This window comes from Triticum urartu, chromosome 7A, assembly GCF_056163025.1.
Source record: "Triticum urartu cultivar PI428250 chromosome 7A, HENAU_Tu73, whole genome shotgun sequence".
NCBI lineage: Eukaryota > Viridiplantae > Streptophyta > Magnoliopsida > Poales > Poaceae > Triticum > Triticum urartu.
The window spans coordinates 734,516,445-734,540,572 of NC_141879.1; the positions used below are offsets into that span (position 1 = coordinate 734,516,445).

General features: G+C 44.5%; 1 protein-coding gene across 1 annotated transcript; it reads left to right on the forward strand.

The window, feature by feature from the left end:
• Positions 1-293: 293 nt before the first annotated feature.
• Positions 294-6,616, forward strand: LOC147962447 (uncharacterized). The gene is made up of 3 exons (XM_087537467.1): positions 294-727; positions 870-945; positions 6,239-6,616. The coding sequence occupies exons 1-3, from the start codon at positions 422-424 to the stop codon at positions 6,376-6,378; spliced, it is 522 nt and encodes a 173-aa protein (XP_087393593.1). The 5' UTR covers positions 294-421; the 3' UTR covers positions 6,379-6,616.
• The last annotated feature ends 17,512 nt before the right edge of the window (positions 6,617-24,128 follow it).

Here is a 24,128-nt window from a genome sequence, read left to right on the forward strand (position 1 = left end):
AATTAAATACTATTACCTTTGTTCCAAAATATAAGAATATTGCTATTAAATACTATCTCCCCTATTCTTATATTTACTAACAGAGATAGTAGTATTTAATAGTAGTATATCTTTGTTCCTAAATATAAGAATATTACTATTAGATACTAGTATACCAAATATATATTTAATATTCTGCCAAAGATATACAAAAAATATGATAATATTTAATATAAATATACCAAAGATATTCTAGTATTAAATACTAAGTAGTTTTAAATAAATAAATTTGTAGTTCCACACGCAGCCCCCACCTTGCCCCTTCTGTTTCAGTTCGTCAAAGGGAACGCACGCTTCTGCTCCTCGCGTGCCGCTCACTCCAATTCTTCTCATCTTGCTCGCCTTAACCCACACTGCATGTCTGCTAGACCGATCCACCACAATGTCTAGCTCAAGCGTAAACGCCATACATGCAACCAACCACGAGGAGCAGAGCAGAGCCGCACCGGCCCCCACACCTGCGGCCGCAGTCGCCGAGGGGAAAGGGAATGTGCTTGCGCAACAGGCGCCTGCACCGGTGGTTCACAAGCACAAGTCCAGGAGACGCCGGCAGAAGCAGAAAAGCCCGCCCCCAGCGGCCACCAGAGAGGAGCTGGAATCCCGGGAGTCCCGGGAAGGCCCCTTGAAGGTGCTTGCCCTCCCGGCGCCAGGGGCCCCGCTTGCTCACGCTTTCTCCGATGACAAGATGGTGAGTTGCACAAACTCCCCCCTCTGCTACTAGTGATTTGAAGTTAACCGGTGCCTAATGAATTACTTAATGTGTATGTGCAAGAATTACGTGCTTGGTATATGTCCTTGGACATTTTAATCGTAGCGGTCTCATCTGGCAGATGGACGGGAACGAGATGAAGCCGGTCCAGGGGGTGCCGCCCATGCGGGGGAGCATTGCAGCTTCAAGCTCGGTTGGTAAGTACTCCATCCTGGTTTTCTGTCAGTATCACGGCTGATTTTTTGTCATCATTAGTATTATAATATTGGACTGAAGCTCGTTAGCTCTGTCCATGCTGGATTTTTGGTATGATCTGTATACTAATATTGGACTGAAGCTTGTTACCTCTGTCCATGCTGGGTTTTTTGTCATCATTAGTATAGTGATATATTGGACTGAAGCTGCACATATTTTCTTTCCATTAACGTTGGTCGGGCGGTGCTACGCGTCAGTCGGGGCATCCTGGCCACCTTACCCGCCTGATTTTAATCTATGCGTCAGTCGGGGCATCCTAGCCATCTTACCCGCCTGATTTTAATCAAATTCCACCTAATTTGTTTTGTCACTAGCTGCGTATACAAACGCGAGCTCTGGAACTCTGTTGCAGCATGGGAGACGTATGAAATGTAATAAGAAATATGCAATGGCTAGAAACATCTCCGTACATTTTTTTGCCATGTTTTATGTGTCAATGAAATTAGTCGGCTCACAAGCCATCGGAGCTGACACGTGGAGTATTGAATCACACTACACGGTAACCGAGAGAGAGAGAGAGAGAGGAACCCATCTTCCTCCATATCCTCCACAAAACATGTGTATCATCCACCCCTCCACCATCGTCGCAAGAGACTATTACGTCAGCCCATCTCGACACACGACATCCGTGCCCTGGAGCATTCCTGATGTTCCATGCGTATCCTGCAAGCATGATCACAGTGCGCCAGCGAGCCGTCGTCCTTGCAACATTGTCTTACAGCCAAGGTAGTTGATGCAACCACAATCCTCACCCCTTTTTTGCATGGGCCGTGGCTTGTGGCACTGGTCGTCGGATAAAATACACGACGTGAGAACCTGTGGTTTCACTACAACGATCTATGCAACTTAGGAATTGTTGTGACGGCCCCTACAAAACTGGCGATGGTGCGACCATTTCCCAGCAACACCGGCCGCAATTGTAGCATAGATGAGAAGATGGTTGTAGTTTGCAGCACCATGAGCAAGCACTGTCTTGCAACATCAGCTATCAGGCTGCAGCACCGATGAACACCCTCACTACCTTGAAATGTCATGTGCTTTGGACGATGTAGCATAGTGCTCGGAGAGTCGCAGCATCGTTGGGTGGCGGTGCTAGCCCAACACATTGTCATAGAGAAAGTGGAACAAAAGGTGGGTCTGCATGTGGTGGAAATAACGCGAATGGATATGGTGAAGAGAGAGGAAGACAATCGAGGGGCATCTGGCGCGAGAGCGAACTGACTCATTTCCTCCTGAAACCTGTCTGTTGAAAATAATTCCATTTTCTTTTGAGAAACCTCATAAAAACGTTGCAACATGCGAGCATGTCTATACAAAAAATTGTAGATATACAACACATACTAATTAACTACAACAAATGGGTGAAAAACACTATGTATATAGGCCTGAACCAATGGATCATCGTCATGCATCTGCCTGCTCTTACTAGGTTATGCCCACCTATGAGCCTGTGTTGAATAAGAAGGCTGCCTCGCAAGGTCACAAGTGCCTTGTCTGAATAGCCAACAAGACAGAGGAGGCCTCCTTGGTTCTCATTCCTGAAGCTAAGCATAAATCCAACTCTAGACATACTCAGGGGCTACTGAAGGTGAAATACACTAGGGGTGTCCTCTAAGTGGGAAGCCCGGCAGCAGACCTGCCTCAGGCCCCAAGAGGCCAAGAGGAGGATCGATGCAGGAGGGCAGCTCAGGAGCCCGGATAAGGACCGGGAGAGCATTTGGGCATGCAAGCTAAGATGGCAGCGGTATGGGATCTGATGGATTCTTTGTAAACCCTAGACCTCGTCACCTATATAAGGAAGGGCTAGGGGTTGTCATTCGCATACACTCACATAGACAGTACGCTTGGTAGCCTTATACTTGATCTGCACTGTAAACCCCATACATAAGGTGCTCCACCACGAATTAAGATAAGATACAGGACGTAGGATATTACCTCTCACCTGGGGCCCGAACCTGGGTAAAACCCTTGTGCGAACTCCCTTTTGGTACATCCGGAGGTGTTCACCACCCTTCTACAGGTACTAATGGTTTTACATGTCGTCACATAATTAAGTTCCAACACATTTTCTCTGGGAGTTGAAAGCAACTCATGGCGTAAGTAGGTGTTGCTTGAAGCACTGATTTTACTAGCACCTCAATTCCCGCCTTCGAGATAAGAAGCCCTTCCTATCCAACCACTTTGCCACTTGAGCTTTCTCTAACATGTTTAAAATTTTCTTCGTTTGACCCGCCCACCACGGTTGGGAGCCCTAAATAATGCTCGCTCAATGCATCCGGATCAGTGCAAAAATATTTATAGCAACTTTGTCCTCCTATTTGCTTCCCTTTCCAAAGAAAGCTGAGGATTTTTGAAGATTTACCATTTGTATGAGGCCCACTCGTACTCAAAGAGGATCTATTTAAGGTCACAAAGTTTCCATTTGACGCATGAAGAAATACTACACTATCATTTGCCAAAATAAGACGTGCTACATGGGGGGCAGTGCTCCCAAAATATACACCATTTATCTCTTTATCTTTGAGCATTCATGAGCAGCACCGAAAAACCCGCAGCACATAAAATAAACAAATAAGGGGATTGCGGGTCTCCTTGCCAGCGCCCTCTTGATAGTGTAAAAATGACAGAGCACCCACCATTCAATTTGATAATAACCTGGCTGGGGCGCCACACGTCATAATCATCAAGATTAACCTATCTGAGAAACCAAGTGCCATCATCATCATATCGAGGACAATCTAAACCACCCTCTTATAGACCTTCATCATGTATAGTTTAATTGTGAACATTGGATTTTAATATTCCATGAACAAACATACTTTGCTCCTCCATAGTCATTTTGCACAGGACAACCTTCAATCTATTTGCTAGGCCTTTGAAGCAATCTGACTGAGTGTGTTCAATAAGTTCATAGATTCGATTTGAGGAAGTATCTCCAGTGAGTTAATTTTGGGGATCAGGACTAGAACTGTATCAATGAAGTTTTCCGGGGCAACAACTCCATTAAAAAAAATCCCCTATTACTATGCGTACATCATTTCTTAGCAAACGAATAGTGAAATGGATAAACATAAGTCGAGAGGTTGTTTGGCCCCTGTCAGTGAAATTTAGAATAGTGCATTCTCATTTTCTTCATCCATCACGTCTGAGTTCACCCTCTCTTCCATATCACTAGTCACACAAGGTTGGATGTGAGCGAAGATATGGTCAGCTTCAGCAGAGCCTTCTTAAGAAAACAACTAAGCATAGAAATCGGCCAACATCTTCCCCATCCCCTTTTCAATAGTACATCTTGTGCCATCTGCCCTCATATTTTAATCATCTTCCTTGAGCAATTCCAGTCGAGAATGTGGCATATACATTATTTGTTCCCATGAATGAACCATATGAAGCTACAGTTCAATCTCGCTGATCTCTAGTGAGTCCCTTCTATTGGTACTTTTTCTGCGGAGGAGCCTTTCTGCTTCATTTGCCTTTCTACAATGGCGGTCGTATCCAACTCATATAGTCTCCTCTATCCATTGGAAGCCAGGACATTAGCTCTTTTTTTTTCAAGGCAAATACACTTGATAGTATACAAGAGACGTTGAAATAAGTCTTGTTGCATGTGAAGATGACACGAAGAGTGTGATACATATAGGTGCAGATATGAACAGCTCCAGGGAAGCAAGCACACAAAGGAATCAGCCACCATAAATGAATCATTTCCAAAGAAACAACGTGACAAAAAGTGATACAAGACATTAGCTCCCTTATGGAAAACACATAAATTTAAATGTTGCTTTGCTCTTTGATTATTAACAAGAAATAGATTTTACAAATATTTAAATGTTGTTTGCTCTTCGATTATTAACAAGAGATACAAGACATTAGCTTCTTGTAGATATGGAATGTATTAAAGAATTATATCAGTTTTTGGTATATTGAAATTTGAAGAAGTTCATGTGCCTTCAAGGCATGTCACGGTGTGTTATTCCACGCCAAATAGGTACATACTACATGGTTGTTCTCCCTACATATAGCCCATATTTTCATGCACTTTCTCTCTCTCTCTCTCTCTCTATCTATCTATCTATCTATCTACATTGTATATTCCAGAAGTGTCGACACTACTCGATAATGCCCAACTTGTGAAGGTCCAGAAGCACCCAACATTGATGGGTTCAACACCCATTAGTAGTCTATACTTAGTGGAGAAGTAACAAACCACTTACAGGCACATGCCTGCCAATGGTGATCAAATCAGAAAAGAAAATCAGGCCATGGCCGGTCCAAATCCGATACCTACCAACAATGTGTAGTCTCCACTACTCGAACCTACATCTCCTCGATATGTTGCATCGTGTTATGTTTCGAGAATCCATGGAGTCGGAAAATTGAATAGAGAAAATTGTGATGTGGAGTGGCTTGAAGAACAGGAACTGAGAAGCCAGATGGAGAAGGCCTCCACCATGCTGCACCATCATCCGATGAGCACTAACCTATATGGTGCAAGGACCGAGGCATAAGTGAAGACCATCATCATCTGGGTGGCAGACCGAGTTTGACCGATGTGTTCCTCCTCCTAAACAAACTCAATGAATTCTTGGAGGCCGCACCCATGCCAGATTCCATAGAGATGACAACATTGAGGAGGTGGAGGGGCAATGCAAGGTTTCTTTCTCAGAGAGATTATTTTCGGGGAGGAGGGGGAAGTGTATGACATGATGAGCTATTAATAAGGGAAGTCTATGTGGCTGTGGATGACAAATCGTGAAGACAAGTGAGCTAGTAGCTAGACAAGGGACGAATGATAGCAGGAAGCAACAATAAGCTTATTGGGTGGGGCTACAATTTTTTAACCTATGACCTAAATGGCAGGGTAATGATTTAGTCAATGTCGGGATGAGACTAGGGATTGTAAGTTGTGGGTTGTATATGACTAACAAGTAGCATGTATAGCCTCAATATTGTCCTCTGTCACTGGTAACATTGTATCATTTATATACCACATATTGGGTCGGTCACTACTATCTTTTTTCAACAAAAATATATTTTTAGTTATAGTCAGATTCACTACAATCCCGTCGGCCATTAGTGCTAACTAGCACTCCTGGCGGTTTTGTGACCCACCACTTATGATCAATAACTAAATGGGAATTCTAGCGCAGTACACATTTTTTTTTTGAGATTATCTTAGTGTTTTTTTTTGTGCCTGGAGACATATCAAATGACCCTAACAAGTGTTCTCTTTAGGTGGGGTCGAGAGCGAAAGAGTGGGGAGATTGGCAGCAGGGAAAATGGCACCTAGTGGGGTTCATGTCTCCATGATGAACAACCACAACTTTGATCTGAATGAGCTGTCGACTGAGCATGAGCAGTTTAAGCAGGAGTAGTCGCTCGTGGAGCAAGAGTAGCCGCCTATGGCGCAACATGAGATTTAATATTCACAATGGTTGGAGGCTGCTCATATCCGCATCTATGAGCAAAAATAACTATTGGCCAAAAGCGTAGCCATGTCAGAAATAATCAAAACAATATGCCTATCCCGAGGATGATGGGAAGGCTTGTGTGGAAATTTTGAATCTCTTGCTTCCTACATTTTGATGATTGACTGACGCCATGTCCACTCGAAATGGCTTTAATATTCATTTTCCATTATGGTTTTGATATGTCGATTATTTGAACAAGAACTTATTCATTCGGTAATGCTTTCTGAAATATCAACGGTGGAGCTAGGTCCCGAGTCATGTGAAAAGACTAGGTCAAGACGTGTTGGATAATGGGAAAATATATTTTCTAAGTTGTTCATCATGTGTGTTAACACCATGGGTAGTATGAGAGAAGGGTGTCTCATGAGCTAACACACTTCTTGACCTACTATCTTTTCATATGACCCGAGACCTAGCTCCATCGCCGATGTTTCACAAACTTTACGGAACGAATATATTCTTGTTTAAACAATTCTCATATCAAAACCATCATGGGAAATGAAATAGAAAAGATATTTCAAGTGGACAGGGTGATCATGAGGTAGCATACCATGTCCCTCCCTCAAGTTTAGCAATAGTGCCAGTCAATGGAAAAAAGTAGGAAGTGAGAAATTCGAAAGTTCCACACAAGCCTTCCCATTATTCTCGGGATAGGGATACTTTTGATATTTTGTGACAGGGCTATGCTTTTGGCCAAGAGTTATTTTTGCTCACAAATGCGGATTTGAGCAGCCTCCAACCACTGTGAATATTAAAGCTCATGTTGTGCCACAAGTGGCTACTCCTGCTCCACGGGTGGTTGCTCCTTCTTTAGCTGCTCATGCTCAGTCGATAGCTCATTCAAATGAAAGTTGTGGTTGTTCATCATGGAGACCTAAACCCCTCTAGGTGCCATTTTCCCCTGCCACCAATCTCCCCACTATTTCATTCTCTATCCCCACCTAAAGAGAACACCTATTAGGGTCTATTGATGTGTTCCCGTGAACAAGAAAACACTAAGAGAATCTCAAAGAAACAAATGTGCACTACACTAGAGTTATCGTCAAGTTATTGATCAAAAGTGGTGGGTCACACAACTCGTTAGCTGTGCTACTTAGCACAATGTACGGAGGGGTTGTCGTGAATCTGACTATAACTAAAAAACTATTTTTCTTCAAAAAAGATAGTAGTGATGGGCCCAATATGTTTTCCATCAATGGTACACTATTACCACTGGAAAAGGATAATATTGAGGCTAAACATGCTACTTGTTAGTCATATACAACCCACCACTTACAAGCGCAAGTCACAACACGATAGTGACTAAATCATTGCCCTGTCATTTAGATCGCAACTTAAAAAAATAGTAGCCCCACCCAGTAAGCTCATTATTCCTTTATGCTATGATTTGTCCCTTCTCTAGCTACTAGCACACTTGTCTTCATGATTTGTCCTCCACAGCAACACACACTTCGCTTGTTTCCCCCTCTTTGCTGAAAATAAACCCTCTAAGGAAGAAGCCTTGTGCTATCGTCCACCTCCTCAAAATGTTGTCACCTCTGCAGAATCTGTCATAGGTGCCGCCTCTATGAAATTCATTGTGTTTGTCTGAGAGGAGGAACACCCCAGTCCAACACCATCTGCCACCCAGTTTATGATGGTGTTCACTTCTACCATACAGATCAGTACTCATCGGCCGATGGTGCAGCATGGTGGAGGCCTTGTCCGTCCGGCTTCTCATCTCCTATTCTTCAAGCCACTACTCATCATTATTTTCTCTATTTAGATCCCCAACAATATGGCTTCTCCAAACATCACACACATTATAGGCAGGTGTCAGGTTTGGACCGGTCATTGCCTGATTTTTGTTTCCAACTTGACCACCATTGGCGCACACGTGCCTGTAAATAGTTTGTTACTTCTCCACTAAGTATAGACTACTGACGGGTGTTGAACCCGTCACGGCTGGGTGTTTCTGGTCCTTCACCGGCTAGACATTATGGAGTAGTGTCGGCAGTTCTGGAATTTACAATGGAGAGAGAGAGAGAGAAGAGAGAGAGAGTCTATAGAAGAGGGGCTATATTCACGGAGAATAACCACTTAGTATGACCCTATTTGAGGTGGAACAACACACAGTGACATGCCTTGAAGGTGCATGAACTTCTTCTAATTTCAACATACCAAAAACTTATATGATTCTTTAAAACCTACTGACCAAAATACATTCCATATCTATCGAGATTTACACTTATTATATTAGTAAAAATATTCTTGTTAATAATCAAAGAGCGAAGCAACATTTAAATATATATATAAGTGTTTTCCATAAAGAAGATAATGTCTTGTCTCTCCTTTTGTTACTTTGTTTCTTTGGAAAGGATTCGTTTATGCTGGTTGATTCCTTTGTGTGCTCAGTCCCCCCTGGAGATATTCATATCTTCTGAAATTTGCATCACCCACAAAGTATGCACCTATATGTATTACACTCTTAGTGTCGTCTTCACATGCGACAAGACTTCTTTCGATGTTGCTTGTACACTAGCTAGTGTATTTTCCTTCAAATATAGAAGAGCTAATGTCCTAAGTTCCTATAGATAGAGGAGACTATATGAGCTGGATATGGCCGCCATTTTAGAAAGAAAAATGAGGCAAAAGGCTCCACTTGCAGATACTTTTTCTTATGGCTTCCTCCTTTAAGGGGTCCGACCATATCGAGCCCCCAGACCGCAAAAGGCCAAGTGATGGGGATCGTTTGTAGAGCGGTGGGGGCATGTGGATTTGGTTGGCGAATAGATGGCATCCAATGCAACGTTGGATAAGGTCCTGTGCATCTGCTCGGGCCGTCGGCCATTAAAAACTTGTACAGAAGGCCTTGCTAACAAGGGCCCGAGCTGCAGCATGGTGACCGCCGAGTCTGGCGTGAATTTCAGCCAAGAGCTGCCGCTTCTCTTCCTCGGAGATACATCTTTGAAGAACTCCGGGAGCGCTTTCCTTGTAGAGCTCTCCTTCATGAACCTTGTAGACCTTCGAGCACTGAACAATGCGGTGAGCCTCATTCTGGTCCTCCGGGTGTTCCTTCCTATTAAGGTAGGCCAAGAAGGGTTCGGTCCATGGGGCAATGACTGCCATGATTAGATGTGCCCACGGTGTTATTTCAGTGGCTGAGCCCCCGACAATATCGTTGTGTTCAGAGGCGGGGGTTGTGTTCGGATCCGGACTAGTGTTACCGCTCTCTCCTTGCCACACCACGGACGGCTTAAAGAGCCTTTCCAGAAAGATATTAGGTGGGACGGGGTCGCGCTTGGCGCCAATGCGAGCGAGGACGTCCGCCGCTTGATTGCTTTCTCGAGCCACGTGACGAAACTCAAGCCCCTCGAATCGAGCCGACATTTTTAGGACGGCGTTGCGGTAAGTCGCCATCTTCGGATCTTTGGCATCAAAATCTCCGTTTATTTGAGATACTGCGAGGTTTGAGTCCCCGTGCACTTCCAGGCGTTGTATGCCCATAGAGACAGCCATCCGGAGACCACGTAATAAGGCCTCATATTTGGCTGCGTTGTTGGAGTCTGTGTATAATATTTGGAGTACGTACTTGACTACGTCTCCAGTGGGGGACGTTAAAACGACGCTCGCGCCTAGTCCTGCCAGTATTTTGGAACCATCGAAATACATAACCCAGTTGCAATATGTGCCGTACTCTTTAGGGAGTTCGGCCTCTGTCCATTCGGCGACGAAGTCTGCCAGTACTTGGGATTTGATGTCTCGGTGTGGTTTGTATGTTATGTTGAATGGAAGGAGCTCAATGACCCATTTGGCAATCCGGCCCGTAGCATCGCGGTTGTTTATTATATCATTGAGTGGTACTTCGGAAGCCACCGTGATAGAACATTCTTGGAAGTAGTGTCGTAGCTTTTGGGATGCCATGAAGACCGGGTATGCTATCTTTTGATAATGAGGGTACCGGGATTTGCATGGTGTGAGGATGGTGGATATGTAATATACCGGCTTCTGAAGTGGGAATTTGTGTCCGTCTTGCTCTCGTTCCACGACGAGCACGGCGCTCAGCACCTGGTGTGTTGCTGATATGTATAATAATATGGGTTCGCCGACGTTTGGTGCGGCCAGGATTGGGTTGCTCGCTAGAAGGGTTTTTATTTCTTCCAGTCCGGCTGTTGCCGTATCCGTCCACTCGAAGTGATCGGTGCGCCGGAGGAGGCGATGCAATGGCAATGCTTTTTCCCCTAATCTGGAGATAAAGCGGCTTAACGCTGCCACGCACCCAGTGAGTTCTTGGACCTGCTTAAGGTCCGCTCGGACTTTGGCCGGATTTTCTTCAATTCCTCTATTGAAAATGATGAAGGCCAGCAGCTTTCCAGCAGGAACGCCGAAAACACACTTTTTCGGATTGAGCTTTATGTCATATGCACGGAGGTTGTCGAATGTAAGACGTAAATCGTCTATTAGTGAGTCAACATGCCTAGTTTTAATGATGACGTCGTCCACATATGCTTCAATTTTCTTGCCGATCTGTTTCTCTAGGCATATTTGAATCGTGCGTTGGTAGGTGGCTCATACGTTTTTTAGCCTGAAGGGCATGGTGTTGAAGCAGAATGGCCTGTATGGGGTAGTGAATGCCGTTGCAGCTTGATCGGACTCCTTCATTTTGATTTTATGGTATCCAGAATATGCGTCGAGGAAGCATAACGAATCGTGTCCTGCCGGCGGCATCGATAATCTGGTCGATGCGGGGGAGGTGGAAGGGATCCTTAGGGCAGGCCTTATTGAGATCTTTGAAATCGACGCACAGGCGCTAGGATTTATCCTTTTTTGGCACCATCACCAAGTTTGCTAGCCAGTCTGGGTGTTTTATTTCTCTAATGAATCCGACCTAATGAATCCGACCTCGATTAGCTTGGCTAGCGCCTCCCCCATCGCTTGACGTTTGGGTTCGGAAAAATGCCGCAGTATTTGTTTGACCGGTTTAAATCCCTTCAATATATTGAGGCCGCGTTCGGCCAATCTGCGTTGGATTCCTGGCATATCAGAAGGGTGCCAGGCAAATATATCCCATTTTTCGCGCAGAAATTCTCGTAGCGTGGTGTCGACCGTTGGGTCCAGTTGTGCCCCAATAGATGTTGTCTTCTTGGAGTCGTTGGATGGACTTGGAATTTGACTATTTCTTCTGCTGGTTTGAAGGAGGTGGATTTGGATCATTTCTCCAAGATTACGTCGTCTTTATCCACCATGGAGCGTAATGCGGTTAATTCTTCGGCCACGCGGGCTTGAGATAATGCCTCAAGGGCCAGCGATGCGGTTTTGTTTTTGGCGCGGAGTGCTATGTCCGGATCACTAGCAAGAGTGATTATGCCATTGGGCCCTGGCATCTTGAGCTTCATATACCCATAGTGAGGTATAGCCTGGAAGCGTGTAAATGCGTCCCGCCCTAATAGGGCGTGATATCTGCTGTTGAAAGGGGCCAGTTGGAATGTTAGTTCTTCGGTACGATAGTTCTCCGGTGTGCCGAACACCATGTCGAGTGTGATTTTTCCCACGCATCGCGCCTCCCGACTGGGAATAATTCCCTGGAAGGTTGTGACGCCCCCGATTTAATCGTACACTAATCATACACGCAAACGTGTACGATCAAGATCAGGGACTCACGGGAAGATATCACAACACAACTCTACAAATAAAATAAGTCATACAAGCATCATATTACAAGCCAGGGGCCTCGAGGTCTCGAATACAAGAGCTCGATCATAGACGAGTCAGCGGAAGCAACAATATCTGCGTACAGACATAAGTTAAACAAGTTTGCCTTAAGAAGGCTAGCACAAACTGGGATACAGATCGGAAGAGGCGCATGCCTCCTGCCTGGGATCCTCCTAAAGTACTCCTGGTCGTCGTCAGCGGGCAGCACGTAGTAGTAGGCACCTCCGGTGTAGTAGGAGTCGTCGTCGACGGTGGCGTCTGGATCCTGGGCTCCAACATCTGGTTGCGACAACCAGGTAGAAGGGATAGGGGGAAAAGAGGGAGAAAGCAACCGTGAGTACTCATCCAAAGTACTCGCAAGCAAGGAGCTATACTACATATGCATGGATATATGTGTAAAGGGCCATATCAGTGGACTGAACTGCAGAATGCCAGAATAAGAGGGGGATAGCTAATCCTGTCGAAGACTACGCTTCTGGCAGCCTCCGTCTTGCAGCATATAGAAGAGAGTAGACCGAAGTCCTCCTGGTAGCATCGCATAGCATAATCCTACCCGGCGATCCCCTCCTCATTGCCCTGTTAGAGAGCGATCACCGGGTTGTATCTGGCACTTGGAAGGGTGTGTTTTATTAAGTATCCGGTTCTAGTTGTCATAAGGTCAAGGTACAACTTCGGGTCGTCCTTTTACCGAGGGACATGGCTATGCGAATAGATAAACTTCCCTGCAGGGGTGCACCACATTCCCCAACACGCTTGATCCCATTTGGCCGGACACACTTTCCTGGGTCATGCCCGGCCGCGGAAGATCAACACGTCGCAGCCCACCTAGGCACAACAGAGAGGTCAGCACGCCGGTCTAAACCTAAGCGCACAGGGGTCTGGGCCAGTCGCCCATAGCACACCTGCACGTTGCGAACGCGGCCGAAAGCAGATCTAGCCCCCTTAATACAAGCACGAGCTTACGATCCAATGCGGCGCGCGCCACTCAGTCGCTGACGTCACGAAGGCTTCGGCTGATACCACGACGCCGGGATACCCATAACTACTCCCACGTAGATGGTTAGTGCGTATAGACCAAATGGCCAGACTCAGATCAAATACCCAGATCTCGGTAAGCGTGTTAAGTATCCGCGAACGCCGACCAGGGCCAGGCCACCTCTCTCCTAGGTGGCCTCAACCTGCCCTGTCGCTCCGCCACAAAGTAACAGTCGGGGGCCGTCGGGAACCCAGGCCCACCTCTACCGGGATGGAGCCACCTGCCCCTTCAGCCCCCATCTCCGAACAGTATCACAGGTAATGTAACAGTGTAAAGTATATAGTATATGCCCGTGATCACCTCCCGAAGTGATCACGGCCCAGTAGTATAGCATGGCAGACGGACAAGAGTGTAGGGCCACTGATGGAACACTAGCATCCTATACTAAGCAGTAGGATAGCAGGTAAAGGTAACAACAGTAGTAGCAAGGACAGGCTATGCAGCAGTATAGGATTAACTGAAAGCAGTAACATGCTACACTACTCTAATGCAAGCAGTATAGAGAAGAATAGGCGATATCTGGTGATCAAGGGGGGGGCTTGCCTGGTTGCTCAGACAAGGAGGGGTCGTCGGTGACGTAGTCGACCACAGGGGCATCAACATCGTCACGGGGTCTACCGGAGAGAAGAGGGGGGAGAAACAGTAAATACATAGCAAGCAAGTGCTTAACAGGACAACAGGCAAAGCTAGACGTGTTCTAACGCGGTATGAGGTGATACCGGTGAAGGGGGGAAACATCCGGGAAAGTATCCCCGGTGTTTCGAGTTTTCGGACAGATGAACCGGAGGGGAAAAGTTACATGTTCGATATGCTAGGGACGTGTGGCGGACGAACGGACTGCGTATCTAGATTCGTCTTGTCGTTCTGAGCAACTTTCATGTACAAAGTTTTTTCATCTGAGCTACGGTTTATTTTATATTAATTTTATAAGATCAAAATCATTTTTAGCATTTATTTAATTATTTTAATCCAACATTATCCAGAACAGTGCACGCTTACGTCAGCATGACGTCAGCAGTCAACAGAGGCGTTGACTGGTCAACTGACGTGTGGGTCCCGTTCGTCATTGACTGTTTAGTCTAATTAGGATTAACTAATCTAATTACTGTTTAATTAAACTAACTAGTTAATTAGATTAATTAAATAGGATTAATTAACTTAATTAATTACGATTAATTAACTTAATTAATTAATTAATTTATTAATTAATTAATTTAATTACTATCTATTTATTTATTTTATAATCATTTTTTATATCCCCTTTTTTTTACAAACGTTTTGGGGTGGGACCCCAAGGTCAGTGGCTCAGGGGGAAGCCTAGCGGGCGACGGCTAACGGGCCACGGGCACCAGCCCGTCTAGGCGCTGGCAGGGGCGTCGACCGCCGGAAGCTAGCACGGGAGGTGCTTCAGGCGCGGCAGCGGCAGCGAAGCAGCAGGTTGGGCACGGGACGGCAGCGAGCGGGTGCAGCGGCGGCTGGAGCGGCTGAGCGCGGGTCGTCCGGCGCGGCGCAGGAGCAGAGCGCCGGCGTAGGAGGGAGGCAGCAGCAGCGCGAACGCAGGCGGGGCGAGGTTGCGTCGTGCGGGTGCGTACGGGAGCTGCGGTGGCCGCCGCGGGCAGCGCCGATGCAGGTTGCAAGGGAGCGCTGCTGGCGCGGCCATGGGCGCGAACGACACGGGCGGGCGCCGAGCGCGGCAAGGACGTCGACTGCGGGGGCGCGACGCGACGGAGCTCGTCGGGGCAATCGGGAGCGGCGAGCAGCGGAGGGAACGAGCACGAGGCGAGGGGAAGAGAGGAGGGGCGCGGATCACCGGGCCCTGCAGATGTGCGTACGCGGGCTCGGGGAGGAGGACGAGGACGCAAGCTCCGGTGAGGAGGCGGTCGAGGTGGCGTCCGACACGGTGTGGGGGGTGGCGACACCGGCGAAGACGTGGGGCGGCTCCGGCGAGGTGGCGTCCCGGAGGAGGACGAAGACGTGGCGGGGCGGCGATGAGGCGGCAGTCCGGCAAGGTCGATTCGGCGAGGGGCGGCGGCGTCGGGGCGCCCTCGGGGGCATGCGGCAGAGGGTGGGGAAGATATCCTGATCCAGATCGAGATCGGGAGAGGGGGAGAGTGGGGAATCAGGGGAGTGGGCTAGGGTTACGGTTGGGTAGTGGGGGGGGGGGGGTTATGGGGGAAGTAGGGAGAGGTGAGCCGGCCTTGTTCGGGAGGCCAGCTGGGCCGATTGGCCCCATTGGGCCAGGGGTTGCTCTCTCTCCCTTTATTAGTTTTCTGTTTTTGTTTTTTCTTTTTATTTATCTTATATCTTTTCTGTTTTATGTTATTCCTCATTTTATTTTAGTTTGTTAAAGTACAAGAATGATCCCTAACTTAGTACTACCACTAAACGCACTGCAATAAAAAGTTTAACACCTAAATAGAATAGTTTAACATTTTATTAATTATAAAAGGCATTTCAATAATTGTTTTGACTACTGTTTTATTCATTCTAGAGTATTTAAAGATTTTATATAAGTGTGGTTTCTCCATCATAATTATCCATGATTTATTTGAATCCACCCGAACATTTAGTTTTAATATTTGAAAACTTTTATTGTTTGCCTTTATTTTAAATTTGAATTTTGAACTGGGTTTCGAACTACGCGGGTTTAACCGAGGTGACGTGGCATCATTAGCGGAGATTCGAGTGTGATTTTTCCCGCGCATCGCGCCTCCCGCCTGGGAATAATTCCCCGGAAGGTCATGCTACTTTGCTTGATGCGGCTCCTGTCTATTTCCATTTTACTGAGTGTATCCTCGTAGATGAGATTTAATCCGCTGCCGCCGTCCATGAGAACCTTGGTGAGTCGGAAGCCATCCATGATCGGACTGAGGACCAAGGCGGTTGGTGCCCGAATTGTCCTGAATTTGGGTCCGTCCTCGGCATTGAAATTTATGGCTGTGTCGTTCCAAGGGTTTGTTGCTGCGATTTGACAAAAAGTTTCTCACTTTATAATTTTACGTCCCACCTGATCTACTCGCTCCCTCGCTCTTCCTCCAGAATCCCCTTCCCTCATCGCCTCTCCCTCTCCTCTCCATGGACAGTCACTCCCTTTTCTCGTGGCCGTCGTTTCCATCTCCTTGTCGCCGGCCTCTTCCTCTCCCCGTTGCCGGCCTCTTCCACTCTCCCTTTCTCCCGACCACCCCGCCTTCACTCACACCCTGTAGGTTAAAAAAAATTGGTTCCTTTTGCGCCGGCGATGAGCTTCTCTGTGACGGAAGCTGGATCTAGGCTACTGGGGCGTGGATGTGGAGCAGCGCCCGAGCGGATCTGGAGCAGCGGAGAGGCGGATCTGGTCGGAGCAGCAGAGCAACGGAGCAGGGCCGGATCCTGCACGTCGTGGTTGTCCTCACGCCTCCACGCAAGGTACAGCCTCTCTCTTCTCCACGTGTAGTAGTTTAATTTACATTGCATGGCACCTTGTCCCTCGGATCACATTCCTCCGAATGGGACAACTAATAACGAATGACAACTAATAATGAATAGTCCGGAAGTTTTTTCTCGAAAAAAAAGAAGACACACACTAGCTAGTACTATAGTGGTAAAGAAACAATCTACTAATAGTATGTGCCAATTGGAGGCACACCCCGGTCACGAGGAGACTCGTGTGCTGGTGTTCCCGTGCCTTGGCGAACAAAAACAAATAAATCAAGTAACAGTATGAAGTACATACCTAACGCGCATGCATCGCACCCCGATGTATGTCTATACCCGGCGTGCCTCCGCGGAATGTTCCCCGGCTGCTTAGCATCAAGATCAAATTGCAAGCGATTAGACAAGTCAAGAATACATACACATCAGGAAATTCATTAAGGACAACTGTAGTAATCAACATAACCAGCGGGATCATTAGTGCTGAATCATTAGTGGATGGTTAATTACTTCCAAATCAGGTCGCCGGCTAGCTAGCGGACGGAGAGCTGGAGTACGTAGAAATGTCAGAGAAGATAGCATTCTGCATAAAAATGTCAAATATATCAGAAAACTCAAGGCTTCCATAATTTGTAAGGAAAGGGACACTCCAAATTAAACAAAGAAGCACACAAGAGCTAGGCTCAAGGCATGTATACTCGTCATTTGTAAGGAAATGGAACACTTCTAATTAAACAGAGAAGCATCGATGGCTGACTTGCGAGCGCCGTCGGCGTGGTTGACATCGACCATGTCTTGTTGGAGAGATGGAGGTGTGGTCGGCGCCACTACTTGGAGGGGGGGGGGGGGGGGGGGCGGTGGTGGAGAGAAGCTGCTGGCACTCACGACGTGCCGCCCCCGGCTCTGTTTATGAATCACGAAAATGCCGCCATCGTCGCCACTCCAAGTCATGAGCTGGTGGAAATTGATAACGAGTTGGCTAGGTTAGGCTGTATGTGTTGCTTTTGTGTCTTAGAGAGAGTGAGAGTGAGCTGGACCGATGCGATGCAGTGATGCCTGATGGACTGCTCTGTGGTACATGCTAAAACTCCACAACGCTATGTCGTTTAGCATAAAAAAACATGATATAGCGCAAATAGTACCGCAGCGAGCAAATTAGTTAAAACGTATCGTGACCTTTTCAGATATGCTATAGCGACGCTATAACGTCGAAATAGCATGCTAGTTTTCCGTTGTTATACGTGCAAAGTAAGTACATGAGTAATACCGTATAAAATATTAAAACATGGCAAGGTTGGGACCGCATGCCCTGCAGCGCGGATTAATTTCATGCATTTAATTGCTACCTTTATATACAAATGCACTACTTATCAAAGATACACCTATATCCACTAGCAGGGAACAAAAATAATCATAAAATAACATTTTATTATAGCCCTGAATTAGTAACAAAAAATAACAAATAAATAAATAAAAATAATCTATGTACCAAAATAGTCATACTGCTACCACTTATTCAGTCGGCAGCCTCCCTAGCAATTGTGTATACGTATCATCTGAGTACATGGATCAGTAATGTACTGATATCAACCAGACAAGCCGTCACAAAAAGTTTAACAACATACACTATCCTGGATCTGCTTTGATATCAAGGGTTTCCTGCACTGATATTTCGTCCTAGGAGCAGTTGCGAGTAGAAAAACGTACCTGCCACTAAAATTTACAAACCAGTGGTGAACGGGAGTTGCCGCCCACCACTGGTTCTTTGATCCCGTGTTAGTCGTTTGCCAACATTTCTAGTGTCAGGTAACAAAACATTGCCCACAACAAGTAGTAATCGTCAGTTGCGCGTACTTCTTTCAGTCCGCCACTGAAACACACAGTTAATTTGTTTAATTTCTGCTTCGTTTTTAGATTTTAGTGTGGCATTTTTTATGAACTTTTTACCGTACAAAAATTGTTTTGAGTACTAATTCTTTATTTGAAATATTTGAGACCTTTTATTATAGCTTATATGTTTTCCTTTCTAATAGGTCCAGTTTTGTACGTATCCATGTTGGACTCAACATGCATGTGTCAATGATGGGAGTTCTTGTACGTGCTATATATTTTACATAATCTTTTGATCTTTTAATCTCAGCCGTTAGAATTAGAATCAATGGGATAATCATTTTAATAATAAAATAGGTTAGTACATTGACTGAATATATATTAGGAAAATATTGTTAGTTAAAAAGGGAAAAATATGGTACAACATATCCCGAAAGGCTCGTACTTTTGCTTGGTGTACCATATATCCGGACCAAGATTTCTCGCTGATAAATCATGTTATCCTCATTTGACTGAAGAAATCATTATCTTGGAGGTGCGATGGCGATTTGGATTGGCTGACAATTACAAAGCTATATATGTTCCTGACTGTCTTGTGGCTTGTCTGTCGGACGCTAAGTAGATTGATGTGGTCAGTTAAGCAAAGAAATAAGTAGGGTTTATTTTGAGCTGGCATAGCAATCAGTAGTTGCCGAGAACAAGGGTCTTTCGGGATCTGTAGAATTTATTGACGTATCCTGTTCCTGTAGGTATAGAGTATCAGGTTGCAGACATGGGCGTATTTTGTGCAGAACTATTAATCACATGGATAGAACAATTTATATCTACATACAGTTGCCTTGGTCGGAAAAAGCCAATTTTACATTTTTACTCTTGGGTAACATAGATCGTGGCAGTCCGTAATTCACAAGGAAGCATGAAGAGCTGCAACCTCCTGTGTACGTCAAACTCCTGAAACCGTATATTCAATTAACTTACTTGCGCGTGCAACCACAATTCAGAGCGACCGCCATACGTACCAACTGCAGCTTCACTGGACAGTCTGTATAGTTCAGGAACAAAATGAAAACCAAAATGCAGAAAAACCTATAAAAAGAACAAAAACAATGAAAAATCAAAAACACAATGCAGAAAAACTATTAATGGAAAAACATCCAGTTCAGAAACTTTCTAGAAGGTTCGCAAAACCGGTAAAAGACAACAGGAACCTTCTAGAAGATTCCTAAACCGGAACGAGACACTTCGCGTACAGCTAAAAATGGGCGTTTCACTAGCAATTTGACGCAGTTAGCATCATATAGGAAATTCCGCGTGGCGAGGCTTTTTGAGGTGCGCCACGAAAAGGATGACACCTACCACGGCATTGCATCACAGATTCTTTGCTTCATCGGAGGGAGGGGTACGAACGTACATCTTGGCATGTACGCTTTGCTTCCAAATAGTGATGAGCAATAATGCATGTTCGATCAATAAATTGTAATAAGCACGTACGAATCGAGTAGAGTGCTGCATTCGTCCCGTCTTCCAGTCCAACCACTCGCGTTCTCGGTTGGTTGAGAGATATATATGAGAAATGAAAGTAGAGCTCGCGTATCAGACATATATATATATATATAACTGCGGAAGAAGGATAGCAAACAAGTTTCAACCAGATGGAAACAGAAAACCTGCAGGAGCATTGACACACTGCATTTGCCCAAACAAAACAATAGATTCAAGTGTGGAACTATGTATCACAGAGCCACCATGAGAAACTTAACGGAAACAGCAATAAACATAAAAATTTCAGCATCATATTTTGCACTGCTATTGCAATCATGGCAATGTTTCATCCATATTATTACTAATTGTTTTGTTTTGCAGACTCCCTCTGATTTTGTATCCATGGCTAACGCCTTAACCACCACCGTCCAAATTGAAGCTCGCAACGAGGAGCGCGGCGCGGTCTTGGTCGTCCTCTTCGCCTAATGTAGCTTGTTCCAAGCACTTGCTCTGCATGTATCGTTCAATGTTAGATGAGATAAAATAATTTAGTTTTCACAACAATTTCCACTGAAAATAAGTAAACATGCTATCGATATAAGCAAACTTTTCCAAAAAGAAAAACTTGACAAGACTCCACACCTGTTTTCCCAGATGCTACAAAGTGACATGTAGGCCCAGTACTTTTGCAAGATTCTTCCAGAATCTACCCCTCCCCAGCTTCTCCCAGAATCTTTGAGCCCCATTTGTTTTACAATCCTATCACTTACAAAAGAACTGGGTCGTACTCCTCTCGTAGTAGACACTCCAAGTTGCTTGATCCTCCCTAGAGATATAAGCTAATTCTATTATCGACGCGCGGTAGCCTTATTCAAAAGATGGAAATAATTGCTACCCTTTGGGGGAACAAATAGTCCCTCCATCACATAATACACTAGTGTAAAAAATGCTCTTATATTATGGGACAGAGGGAGTTTGAGATAATTCCAAGACCAACATGTGTATCGCATGATCTGTAATTCAGTATGGGCTTTTGTAACTTCAGTTCCAGCAAGGTCAGGAATTCGTGTCCCATGATTTTTCAATTATGACATGAATATAATGATCAATAAGGTAATACTAAAAATTCCCTAAGAATAAGAAAAAGTACTGCCTATCACTAGCTCATTCCTAACACTTCTTCGAATAATATATTTCGAAATGTGTATACGCATAGCAAAGACAAAGATTTCTATTACATAAAAAGACAACCAATTGTAAAATATTTTTTCTAAACAAAATACTCTTTTGTGCTCGTAGGCAGAATAACCAATTTAGCAACGCATATGATATGTGGTAATCTTCCTTGCTATCACTCATTGCACCACATGTACATTCAAATTGGCACGTCAAACAAAGTATGTGGTGCTTTAGCGGATTCGATACCTCGCCCTAATCTGTGTGAACATAACTCGGTGTCCTTGTAATTGCAAATGTCGAACTACAACCAACATGGGAGGAAAAAGACAACTTGAGCAGCTGGCTGCGTGTGCTTTGGTTCAAGAGACCTACCTGGCCCATTTTTTTTCTCAGGGTCAACTAGTAGCATTTGAGCCCTTATTTTTATTCGCAAAATAATATTTTTTAGTGTCCATTGGCAAAATAACCTTGACAGATGAAATTGCTATTCAATTATATATTTCCATTATAAGTTATTCCTTACGAAGAAGTTTGTTTCGACCCATGCACGTGAAGTGATTCTTTATATAACCACAGTTGTTCATTGGCTTAGCTTTACTATTTAGGTGATTGGAAATCAATATAGTATCAAGGAAAAGGGGACTCGAATTTAGGACCCGGTCAATGCACTATCAATAAATAGCCAACATCAATTCCATGACTAGCCTCATCTAGGCTTGAGAAGAGCTTAGAAATGAGGGGTGTATTGAAATACTTTGCACAGACATCTTCGAGCTCAAGCTTTTGGGCAGCTACAGGTTAACTTTATGAATTCAAGAGAGGGCACACCCATTTACCGGCCGAACTCAACTATTTGTACTCCCTCCGTTTATATCTAATCTGCATATTAGATTTGACCTAAGTCGAACTTCATAAAGTTTGACCAACTATATTGAAAACAATCTAAACTTTCACAATAAAAAAATATATGTTCTAAAATATATTGAATGATTATTCCAATGGTATTGATTTGGTCAAAGTTTAGAAATCTTGTCACAAGACAAATGCTACTATGTGAAGTAAATAAAAACATAGGGGTTACAAGTTTGTCTCTTAGGCCACAAGTTTTGGCTTATTTCAACGCACATAATTAGCTTTCCTATAAACTCTTAATATTGGCACGAGTGTCAATTCATATTCGACTTGGTAAGATATACATGGAGATAAATAACACACAAGCCCGACATGGTTGCTTGAATCCATCAATGATTCTGGTTGCAAAAATTGGCAAAGAAAACTGGACACTAGATTCAAACTTGCTATGCTTCCCACTCAGGAGGCCACTCCATGAAAGCACTTAGTTTCAGAATTCCGGTTATTTGGGCACATCCTCTATACTTGACACAAAATGCCACCTTGCTTCTCCATTAGTACATGTGGTTATCAAAGTCACCATATGGGGCACATTTTATTATTTATTATGAAGGACTCGGAGATAGCATTCAGGTGGAATTGTAAAGGCATATCTTTGCGATTTGGGTTCGACGCAATGGATGAAGTTAATTTTGCAACGTCGATAGTTTAGGATTATCGTCTCTCCATGACACAAAAAGGCAAATCCATCCTCTTTTGGTGAGACTTTCCGTAGAAGGCAGCTACATTCAATTATGTAGTATTAACGACTTGGAGTTGTGGAATTGCAAGGCGCATTTTCACCGACTTGGGCTAGACTTCTGCTAGAAGATGGGTAATTTCATAATGTTGATTATTAGGGCGTGTTGTGTCTCCTTGAGATAATCGAACATACCGTTCTTCCCCATTGACACACGTATGCCATACTAATTTCGTTTAGAGTATATTTGGCGTTATAAACCATATGTGACCGTAGATGATGCACTGGGAAGATCCAACTTGACATCATATTCAAAAATAGTGTGTAATATGGAAGGTTGATGATGACCTGGACCCCACTTATATTAATCTAAACAAAGGGCCGGGGGAGCTTAGTTCCCTTTCCATTGTTTGGTCCAACGACTGGACATAACAATAGAAGTTTAGAGAAGTAATAAATGTGTCCACATTGGAAGGTGGGAACGAAGTGTGAAAATAAGATTACATAGTACTCCCTCCGTCCGAAAATACTTGTCATCAAAATGGATAAAAAGGAATGTATCTAGAATTAAAATACGTCTAGATACATCTTCTTTTGTCCATTTCGATGACAAGTATTTCCGGACGGAGGGAGTAGCATATATAATCAATATCAAGTACCACATAATCAATTAAGCAACCCATTGCTGGACATAAGTTTGTTGACAATTCAATCCGATAGCCAGCCAGTGACATCCATACGCTCCGCGTCCTCTAGCCTTTGCAACAGACCACTTAGCTTGATCATGAAGTAGTAGTCACAATGAAGCATAATGTCCATGTAGGATATGGGTTCAAATTACATGTAGCATAGTTGATGTATGTTAGAATCCTCCATTTGAAGAACATAAAATTATCCCTTTCGTGTCTCCTATCTTTATCAGAATTAGAGGTAGGATACCTCACGACTCACCATTTTCCTTTCTCTCTCATGCATATTTGTGACCCTACCCTTAAATCGCCCTATTTGGAAAATCATTCAATTATCTTTCAATCACACACAAACTCGTTCAAACTCAGATCACATCCCTATCACGCTAATACTATCATACTGTCGATCAGGGTCCTATGTGGCTGATGAAGGAAATTTTAATGGAACCATATGGAGATGTTATGGTATTTATATTCTTCCGGGTTTGCTTTTGCATATGTCACTATCCCCATAAGTATGGGAGACTACCTCCACAAGTTATGATTACCCTTTGAGTAGTGTCATCCTCTTGAAATCATTAGGAAATAAGTGGAACAACTTGTTGGGTGTACTCATGTTGTCCTATTAGCCCACCTCATTTCCATCTTGTCTCACTAGAAAAGTGGACCTAAGTAGACCTACATATTGGATCTTTTCATGTTGGCCTTTGATCCTCTTATTTTTTTTATAAATAATAGGCAAAAA